The sequence below is a fragment of the Haemaphysalis longicornis genome, unplaced genomic scaffold (assembly GCF_048455015.1).
Source record: "Haemaphysalis longicornis isolate Haplotype H1 unplaced genomic scaffold, Haemaphysalis longicornis Haplotype H1 scaffold_2, whole genome shotgun sequence".
Lineage (NCBI taxonomy): Eukaryota > Metazoa > Arthropoda > Arachnida > Ixodida > Ixodidae > Haemaphysalis > Haemaphysalis longicornis.
In genome coordinates, this window is record NW_027526295.1 from 178,769,323 (window position 1) to 178,779,677 (window position 10,355).

Here is a 10,355-nt window from a genome sequence, read left to right on the forward strand (position 1 = left end):
TGACACCGAGCTTAGTGGTTCATTTTTGTGTTTCACTTGGCAAGACCCAGTAATCGCAATTCCAGCGAGAAAATGCACCTGATCTTTTTTCGCCAGCTTCAGGGAGAGGTTGCATGCCAAGCAGTCAACATGGGCATTTGCATTAAATCGGGGTTGGGGCAACATTTGCGCTGCTTGCTCTAGCCGAACAAGACGGTAACCTCCATCCAGGTGTATTGCATTCTATACTGGGCTGCAGTGGCCTTGTTGCAGTGATATTGAAATCTTAGGAAGTTTGCAGTACTTCTAGTGCCTCATGTTCAGTTAAAGTTGCCTAGCACACAAGCGAATCACATGGCTAGTAGCCATAAAGTTTGGCATCTATACTCCCCTGGCGGTGTACGTTGGTGCTGAGGTTTTTGAATAGTGGCCTATAACCCGTAATGTCAACTTGTGGGGTCTTTTGATCTTTGGCTGCACTGAAAATGCTTTAACCCGAGTTTTATCACACTAAGGAAGCTAAGAAGAAAGCCTTGGGCAGTTTCCAGAATCTTTGCACAAGGTCGTGTAATTTTATTGTTCTGCACTTATCTTTGAAGTTGAGAGCATGACGCAACCCCGTCTGGCCGGGAGGGTACATTCGGTACAAAAAATAGACGCTGACCAGTCCAAACAAAACATACTGATGCTTCGGCTTCCAGCACAGAAACCTTGTTCACAATTAATGCATCACCAGAAGTGGGTCGTTTAAAGGCCAACTGCACTCAAAATTTCGACTTCTTGAAAACCCTATTTCCGTATAGTCTGCTTAAAAAGAAAGCAACATGCAAAATACAACAGCTGAAATACGCACGTGGACGCCGCAAGCGGACAGCAAAAATCGGCGATTTTGAAACCGAAACCGAGGAGAGCGCGGCCATTGCAGTGACGTTGCAGCCGTCCAGCGAGCGGCCGGACGGCCACCAGTTCGGGAGAATGTCTGCGCGCACTGGGTAGCAGAGCTCGACCGGTTCTCCCGCTGCGTGGCTGGCCAGAGGAAAAAGCCACCGTCGTCTGGAACGTCACAGGCGCGTCATGGCTGTTTACGCGATCCGCCGGCAGGTGCAGAGTGGTCTGCGGCGGAGCCTTTTTAAACGCTTCTGACTGATTAACGAGGCGTTTCACGGGGCTACCGCTTGTGTCTCAGCTTATTTGGGGGTACTTACTACGCATTCAAAACAAATTTGGCCGAGGTGAAATTTGAGTGCAGTTGGCCTTTAAGTGGGCTTGAGTAATTGCTGCAAAGGGCGTGTGTAGATCGGGCTTAGATTTCTGTCGTTACGATTGACTGTGCTAGATGTGGCCTGAATGATTAGTGATTCCAGATGTAGCCATGATGCTGTCATTTTTTTCAGTTGCAACGATTCTTGCATTGTCCCAATCAATCTTGTGGTCATCCAAACAGCGTGTTCGGCTAAAGCATTGTTTGCAGACGCTCTTTTTCTTTACGTCATGGGCGTGCTGCTGCAGACGGTTCTTGTAATTTTCTGATTCCCCGATATAAACACTTCTGCAGTCTGCGCAAGGTATCTCGTATACCACACCGAGGAAAACGCTGCTTGGGCAAGCGGTCTTTGACTCTCACGAGCTCGTGGCGCATCTTTTTGGCTGGAACGTGGGCCACCTGCATGTCATATTTGCGTAGGACATGTGCCAAACATTTGCTTGTTCCTGGAATGTATGATACAGGAGCTCGCTTCATCGGGGGAGGAGGCGCGTCCAATTGCACTTATAAAGTGCCTCAGGTAACCGCAGCTAGCCAGGTCGTCCCGTACTTTTGCCGTGGCATCCTCGGGCTTCGAGCACAATCTTTTAGCACGCTAATGCGCTACTGATCTTTGAATATGAATGTATTCCTTAACGGTTGGCTGAAAACAGTGTTGTCGTAGTCAAGAGGTGGCACACAGAAGGGCTGACAGCTCAAACAATAAAACAAGTTAAGAATGCTTGGTTTGCTTCCAAATTTTTTAGAGAAGCTCCTACAACCAGAGTAAAGTAATTGAGTTGAAAATAAAATTAAGGAAATTTGGCTCCGCGTGGCAATCGAACCTCGGTGGTTGCGATTTGCGAGACGAGCAGGCATTTCCAACACTGCCACAGCTTGCTAACGTTTACAGACGTGTACAAGTTTGGTCGTGGAGCAAGGAAGGAAAGGATGATATTAATGAGAGGACACGTTCAGCTATTGGGCCCTAGTGCATGATAATAAAATTGTGCGCTCGGCAATAGGACACTACTGCTTCCATTCGCCACATCATGGGGAGTGCTTGGGTGGCTTTGTAACTTTTGTTTCCTGTTGTGTGCCTTTAGCCCGGCCTACATGGTGCGTTTTTCACCCGCGAATTTGGTGGAATGAACGTTCGCACTTGCGAAGTTAGCAATGTCTGGAAATGTCGTGTACATGGCCTGCAAACGTCGCGATTTTCGCATTTCAGAGGCACATTGTTTGCTAACCGAATTAAGTTTGCCACAAGCAAAGCTTGTTGTGATTTTAAAAGGGGGGGGGGGGGGTATTTTACTTTCTGGGCAAGTTGTTTCAGACTGTTTTGCAGTAAGTACGAGTTTATTTGCAGTTTCATGTAACAATCGCCAGTTATTTATCAATATACGCACGCAAAGCAGAGACGACAAACACAGCAAGCAGCCCTGGGTTCACTTGTTGTGTGTGCCTAGCACACCTCAGATGGTTGTTCTTGGGTTCTTCTGTATTCTATAGATAGGGCCTTTTTTCCACTTCACCGATTATTCATTCGTGCGTTTCATTTGGTGCGCTCGCGCTTAAGCCGAACTTATACAAGCAACGACATCTGGTTTCCAAGCGTGCAGATGGTGATGCCGTGACGTTCACCTAGCTATGTTCCTATTGGCCGCAGGTCCGGCCCCTGTGTGCCACTTGAGCGGTGTTCATTGGGGAGGCTCGACCGTTCCTAACATTTAGCACTTTGCTGCAGTAATGAAAAAGGTCGTTTTGCCACCCGAGCGGCGCAGCATCTGCAAATTCGCAGGGAAAATCATGCCATGTTGACAGGCTTGTCTGTGTGGGTGCTAGGACTGTGGAGAAGATGCAGCACGAATGACAAGCATCAAGCACTGCTCGCGTTTGGCTACAGTCTCTGTAGCTTGTGAAACAGAAACAGGCAATGCTGACCTGAGGAGTAATAACAAAGTAACTGGTCATGCAGCACAGCCTGCGGGACAGTTGCTCAAATTGAAGCATCATGTTATAAGATGAGATGAAATGTACTGAAAGAGAATCGGAGGAGGTGTACTGAGTGAGTAATGCAAGGAGCAAGCAGCACGGCCAAGCCGGAAAGAAGCAGATGACGGGTCTTGAGGTCTCTCACAGCGTCGCCAGTGGCCGTACACTTGCCGCCAATGGGTGTTTTGTTGTGGGGCCCCCTCTGCAGTCAAACCCGCAGAAGAATGCGTGGCTGGACCAGGCCAACCCCCGGCAGGCAGGCAACACCCTGCTGGCGGAGAAGCTGGCCCACCAGGGTGGCGGGGCCGTGCCCCAGGGCTCGGTGCAGGTGGTGTCCTCCACCAACGGGGACCTGGCCAACGACGACCCCACCACCGGTCACTCCAACACCCCCATTGCCCTGCCCGTCGAGGTCGAGGTCGTCTCGGACACCAAGTGAGTGGCCCCTCCGTTCCGTTCGCCCCATTTCGAAAGGGCCCCTGCCTGACCCTGGTTGTGCCCCTTGCCCACCCCAGGTGCTGCTGTTTCTTCAAGAAGAAGAAGAAGATTGGTCGCCAGAAGTGACTGGCCCTGGCGGCCTCGGCCACCCCTGACCAGGAGGCCACCTTGCTCTGGACGTCCCCTTCCGATTCCAAGGAGAGTGTGCCCTGCGCCGCCCCCCACACCACCGCCACCACCCCACACATCTCCTCGTCGGCCTTCTGATCACGGCGGTGGAGGCGCTCTATTTATACAGGATGGAGGGAGCCGCTCCTCCTCTCTCCCTTCTGACACTCGGTGGTGCGCGGGGAGGAGGGAGGGGGGCACCACAGAGACAGCTTTTCTTCCCTGTGGTGACTGCATCGGGGCGCGACAGTTGTTTCCCCTACCTTCTTTTTACGCGAGGAGATCGGGCGCTGCCACATCCCAGCACGCGGGGGCGGTGTGTCGGAACATGGGGCACATCCCACGCTTTCATCTCCCCCTTCCCCAGTCTGAGTGTTTTAAACCGTGCCACTGTTGTCACCTCATAACTGACAGTGAAATGCAAGCTGCCCAGTGTCTTGTGAACATGTCCCGTGCCACAGCACTCGTAGGTGTTGGGCACTCTTTGGAGCGCTGTCCTGCGAAGGGCACGCAATGCCTGACGGTGCATGCAGCGCCAACGCTCGGGTCCCACGCACAGACGTGCACTCGGATGCGGGATGGGGGCCTGCGGAGAGCATCGGCGGTGGAAGTTTTCCGGCGGACTGTTAGCCTTATTGTTTCCCTGGCGGTGTTTTGAAAAAAGGGGGAGCCCTGTGTTGCTGATTTGGCATCTTTCAAGCTCACCTTGTTGCATTCTTTACTTCCAACTGAAAACTGTGGCTCGCTGGCGAGTTAGGTTTTTTTTTGTTGCAACCCTGCTGTCCGACTCGACCTTCTTCGATCACCGCACGGCCACGGGCGCCGTCCCGCCTTCAGTCGTGCCAGCCAGGCGTGTGTGTCAGTGGTGCGTACGGCACGGTCGTTGCCGCTGGGAGCAAGCCAAATACGGGGAAGGGGATCACCCTTTGTCGCCAAGCACTGCGGAGCAGTGCTGCCTCGTTGGAGTGTCACGTGCCTTTGTTGCTGACACCCGAGAGCTCTCTGCTGCCTGCGTGTGTGTGACCCGCAAACCTGTGACCGGAGTGAGGACGGGGGTTGAAAAAAGCTGGAGGACTGCAGCCGGACGCCAATATGGGGCAGGAGAGAGAAAAGGCGGACTGGGAAACCGTGCATGCCCGAAGGGAGCTTGCTGGTCGCGCTCGTAATATTTGAAGTAGGAAAAAACGGTGGCGAGGACTCGGTGGAGTTGTTCCCAATCCCCCCTAACTTTTATTATTATTATTTTGTCTGTGTGGTTTCCAGCAAACAGTGTACAAATTGTAAAGAATAGTTTGTTCTTCTCTGCTGTCACATCTTTTTCGTACGCCAGTCTTTTTCTTGCCTTTTTATTTGTTTTACGTAGGTTTCCCACAGCCCGTCCCCGTCCCCCCCCTTTTTTTTAATTTCTCCTGCGTTGTAATAATAATCGGGTGCGAAGCAGGATCACATTGAGGAGAGTTTAAGCTAATAGAGAACGGACTTAGAGACGGGAATGAAGTCGCAATTATTTCACAATGGCGGTTGGCACAGGTGCAAACGGCCTGTGCGAGGGCTCTCGCTGCTGATGCCACGAAGTGTGTGACCGCGCCTTTTTCTTCCTTTGTACTATAATACATTTGTCTGTGCTGCCTTGTACATAAAGAAACATGATAGGTGGAACAAGAAATGATGCTGCTGCTTTTCCTTTTTTGGAGCACGGTCCTCTGCACCTGCCCTCCTTCTTTCATGGCGCTCTGTCGTCTGTGTGGACCATTTGTTGCCTTTGCTGACGTGGTGATGATGCAAAGGGAAGGCATTGTTACTCCCTGTAATGTAGTTAAAGGGAAAAAGAAAAATCTGGTGTCCAAAAACGACTCTCTTTTTCACCCTCTTTTTTTTTTTTTTTTTTTTTTAACGGTGCAATGACATTGTCATTTTTTGCCGTGGTACTTAGTCATTTTGTCGAGGCACTGCTTACTACTGTGCTTGTCGTTTTCCGCGCGCAACCTCTGCCTCGCTGCCCCCTCTCCCCCACCCTTCCCTTCTTCCCCCCTCATTTGCGCTTCGTCTTCTCACACAAGAATGAATGGTTTTTGATCTCATGCACACAACTTTTCCATTTGTGTATATTGTTGCGTCGTCTCTGTGCTGCTTGCGTGTGTCCGCCCGTCGTCCTCCTCCTCAAGTTGTGTGTGTGTGCCGAGACTGCGCACAATTTGACAAGTGGCATGTCAAACTTGTTGTCTCGTCTGTAAAGTCTCTAGCCTGTGGCAAACTTTGCCTTGCCTTGTTCGTTTCGGAGCCCGTTGTTCCCCCTCCCCCGTTCTGGTCTTGGTTGCATGGCGATTGTTTAAATCACCCCTAGCTTGGAACAATGCAATACCGGTGGATTGATTTTCCTTACGTGTGACTGTGTGTGCGTGTGACTTGTAGTGCTTTTGAGTGTGTCGCTTAGGTGAACTGCGCGTGAACTGCTCCGAGCGTGCCCTTGTACGATACGACCCCTCGCCTTTCTCCCGTTGTTTTGGGCCGCAACGTTGTCCTGCCATGACACTATTTCCTTTCCCTGTGGACATTATTATTAAATGGAAGTGGACTGGTGTGACTATTATAGGTGGATGTGATATCTCGAGCTCAGACAGACGCTAGCCGATCACCCTGTGTAGTGAGTAGCAGAGGGAACGCCGGGCATTGAGCAGGTTCCGACGCAATGTATTGCACTGGAGAGATTGTTTGGGGAGAGGCCTGTGCTTGGCAGCCGCTCGTAAAGCCGCATTAGTGGGATTGCCAGCTCGGTGTTGTTGGAACGCGTGCTCAGTGGGTGCTCGGCCTTATTTCGACGTTCGGTCCTCTGCAGGCGCAAGAGCGGCACAAAAAGTGCCCGGCCGGCAAGCTACATTACCCGGGACACGTGCCGAACGCTTTCTAAACTAAGAATCGCACAAGAAGTGCCTGTCGAATGTTTTGTCCTGCCCTCGTGTCCTCCCTCGTTGTGCAGAAGAGGAAAAAAGGAAGAACAACTGCGGTTGTTTAGTGAAGGAGCTTCTGTGGCAGTTTTTCTAACCCTCCAAGTAGTGCTGCGGGGCTTCTCGCGAAGCAGTTCCGTTTTGAGAAAGGTAGACGTGAATGGTGCCACGGTCTCCTCACCGTGCTAGTAGTCTGTGTGGCAAGCCAAAGATGTAAGGGAAGGGAAGGGGAAAGCGGGGCATAAGCAAGTTGCTTGAACGAGGAAGAGAAGCCAGATCAAAAAGCTTTTTTCCCAAAACACCTCCTCCAAGCTGTGCATCACCTACAATGCTACACAATTAGCCCTCTGCTGGAAATGTCTTGCTAAACTTTGTATGCATACACAAACTGTTGTGATAATCAGTCTGTAGGGTGAAATTGTAGGCTGCTGCTGTTTTTTTCTCCTTGTACGTCATCCCACTCTGTTTGGTGCCCCATTTATTTTTTGTCATGTTGAGCAAGATTTTTTAGAAGTTCTAGGGTAGGGCCCGCATTTGTTTTCCTTTGCTTCCACCAGTCTCTTCCAAGAATAGTTTGGTGGACTGTGCTTCAGTCACTCCAGGCCGTTTCTGCTTTTTGTGTGAATGGAATAAGAAAAAAAAAAATAAACTGAAAGGATGCAGGAAGTTGCAAGTCCAGTGTGGTTTCCTTTTATGGGACGATGTTTATTTGTAGGAAATCACTTCGAGGACATTGAGGTACGTACACAATGGTAGGTGTGGCGACAACGGAGTGATAAACGAAATCCACATATTTACAATTCATTGCAGCACAATTGCAAGCTGCAAACAATGCACAAATCTGGGAGGAAGCTGGGTGAAACAATGCAGTGTGGTTTAAGAGGATGACGAGCTGCAGCTTGCACCACTGTCGCTTGCTTCAGAACTTGATCCAGCGCCGGATGACTGCTGCCCTTCTTCCGGTACCTTCTGCTTGACTAGGAAGCCGGCAATTTCCTTCTGCCATGCTGGAGTTGGTCTTGGACAGTAGGGGTTTCCACCACCACTCTTATCTGCAACACGAATGCAGAAACTGTTAGGTCAAAAGTCACTACTGACCCTGCTAATCTGGAGTCTTTACAGTGATAGGACACCCTAGTTCGTTTAAAAGGGCACTAGCACCCTCTGCTTGTGCTGTGGAGCATGTAGCCATGGAGGAAGAAAATGTTCATGTAGCCCCACACAGCACTGTCTCGAAATAACTACCTCCCGCAAGAACTGTCAATGTGGTCCGGATTTTTGTCTCCTACATCCTTGTTTGTGGAACATCTTCGAATAACGGCGTAAAAACAGACTAGCGGAAGAAAAAGACAGGACAATGCTGTCTTCTTCCACTAGTGTCTGCTTTTACGCTGTTATTCGAAGATGTTCAACCAATACCAACTTGCCCATATGTCAATCCTTCCGCAGTTTTGTGGAAATTGACTCGAGGGCTGTGGGTGAGTTGCAAAAATTCTCCTTAAACCCCAATACAGCGATGCTGTCGGAGCCCGCACACCTAAGGCTCGGCGCAATAAAGTAAAGTTCATTTTCGAACGGCAAGGGTTTGTGTTTCTACTAGTGCCATTTGGGAAATTCCAAGGAACTCTGAGGCAGTGTTGCACTGCAACAATCTTGCAGCTGCGGTGTAGCCGACAGCTCAACTTCGCGCTAAAGCTAAAATGACACGGACGATTTGCCACCTCCGCATGCCTACTTAGTGTTCCACAAATCTGCTCTTCTGGTCTACTTGTTACAATAACTCAATCCTACCAATGGCTTTGCTCATCATTGGGATGCTAATGTAGGCTGCCCACTTTTTTTTCAAGACCAGATGGAAATTTTTTGGCTGCCCACTTTGTACTCTTGACTGCTTTTAATGCAGAATTTGTATCACTTGCTTTCTTGCTACAACTTTCCTTACGATCCCACTACCCAACAAGTTTGTTTGGCTGCCACGTTACCCTGAAGGTCACACCAGGCAAGGAGGAAATCCTCCATGCCACCAGGACTCTTAAAATGTACACTGCCTTGTGGAACTGAACACTGAGCCTTGTTTATTTTTTTCGTTGCTCATTGAAAACGCATTTGTCTAAATAAAATGCACACTTTACAATATGGAAGTGCAATGTTAAACTCAGCATTCAATAGCACATGCAATAATTTCTTGCGTGGTAACTAACTAGAACTAAAAAATAAGGCACTTGTCATAACATTATAGTTTTCGTCAAATCGCCCTTTCGTAACTGAAATTTCTATGCATATGTTCCTTTAGTGTCTGCAGTGTCGGGGTGCAGGGGGGCTGAAGCCCCGTCAGGCATCACAGTTGTTTCGGTAAAGCTTCTAAACATTCACTTTTGACTTCAGTCATGCTTCAGTGAATACAGAGGCTCAACAGAGGTCAGTAAAAACAGGCACCGAGGGCGCACACAAGCTAATTTAGTGGCGTTCTATGGCCACCCGCGCTGGGACATGGACCCGGCCCGTCTGGAGGGAACTTACGAGCAAAGTTGGTGGTTTAATTCAACCTCTGCACCGAAATTTCGCTTTGGGGAGTTCTGTAGGCCTAAGAAATGACCGCCGGAAACTAAACGCTCTTGGCGCGTCGGCAATCCACTGCATCACGGTAGCAGACCTATGCTGTGAAGGACTGACGCTATCAGTTTTTCAGCACTTATGTCACAAGAGGAATCTCAAATATGGCACACACGCTACTTATGCGCGAATTGGCCAGAACCGCAGTTTTGATTTCTTCACAGAAAAACTTTTTTTCCGGTCTCAAAATTTTGCTGTACGCGCTACCAGCATTACTATCAACCGGATTCGTGAATTTTTACTTGACCTTGCACCCTACAGCAAACAAGTGAAAATAGACATGACAAAACGGTGGGAAACGATCAAAGCCGTGCCTCATAAAAATTCTTAATGCACCATTTTTTTTTTTTTTTTTTTTACACACAATGCACGAACCGCAACACTTGGCTTTTCGCCACCAAATACTGCCTAAACCTGCGTCCAAGGAGTAGATTAAAATGTCCAAGTCACATACCTCCTTTCACTTTCCGAGAGCCTGGCGAACTAGAACTGGAAGAGCTTCCAGCAGAGCTCATGGTCTTTCTGAAGGACTTTGCTCCAACAGCTGCAAGAGAAACATTGCACAAATCGGTGTCAAACAAGCATCCCTTTTTCGTGCTCATTCCTGCGGGCATCTCAGAAACTTGCTGTCGACGAACTCACCTCGGCTGGCACCATCCGCTTTTGTTCGCACCATGACTGTCACTATGCCTTTAAGTTTCGAAATTAAAAGTTGTCAGTAAATGGAACCACAAACGTTTCTCCAACGCGACGGGCCCTGCGAGGCTCCACCAATATGTGGCCTAGCAAAACTGGCGCCAAATTTTGCGCGCTCTCCTGGCTCTCCCGCCGGTTTAGCAGCTCCACACAAATACAAAAAAAAATATTTTTAAAAACAAAATAAATGTTAGTAATCAACTTAAAATTTAAAAAAAATTTCAAAGCTTTTTATATGTTTTATCAATACTGAGTTTTAATTTTATAAATAAACTGCG

At 49.1% G+C, this 10,355-nt stretch overlaps 2 protein-coding genes across 5 annotated transcripts in view; one reads left to right on the top strand and one right to left on the bottom strand.

Annotated features, from left to right (window-relative positions):
- The window catches only part of Gish (casein kinase I gish), a 60,561-nt gene extending 53,127 nt beyond the window's left edge, over positions 1 to 7,434 (top strand). For all 4 annotated transcript variants that reach the window (XM_077698785.1, XM_077698786.1, XM_077698783.1 and 1 more), the window contains 2 exons: positions 3,426 to 3,652; positions 3,733 to 7,434. In XM_077698785.1, the coding sequence (XP_077554911.1) occupies positions 3,426 to 3,652; positions 3,733 to 3,781 (276 nt within the window). In that variant the 3' untranslated portion in view covers positions 3,782 to 7,434. The remainder of the gene's footprint in view (positions 1 to 3,425; positions 3,653 to 3,732) is intronic.
- Positions 7,435 to 7,452: 18 nt separating this feature from the next.
- On the bottom strand, positions 7,453 to 10,213 carry LOC144169560 (PCNA-associated factor-like). The gene is made up of 3 exons (XM_077698790.1): positions 10,024 to 10,213; positions 9,836 to 9,925; positions 7,453 to 7,820 (listed from the first exon to the last, which is right to left on the bottom strand). The coding sequence occupies exons 1-3, from the start codon at positions 10,055 to 10,057 to the stop codon at positions 7,645 to 7,647; spliced, it is 300 nt and encodes a 99-aa protein (XP_077554916.1). The 5' UTR covers positions 10,058 to 10,213; the 3' UTR covers positions 7,453 to 7,644.
- Between the last annotated feature and the right edge of the window lie 142 nt (positions 10,214 to 10,355).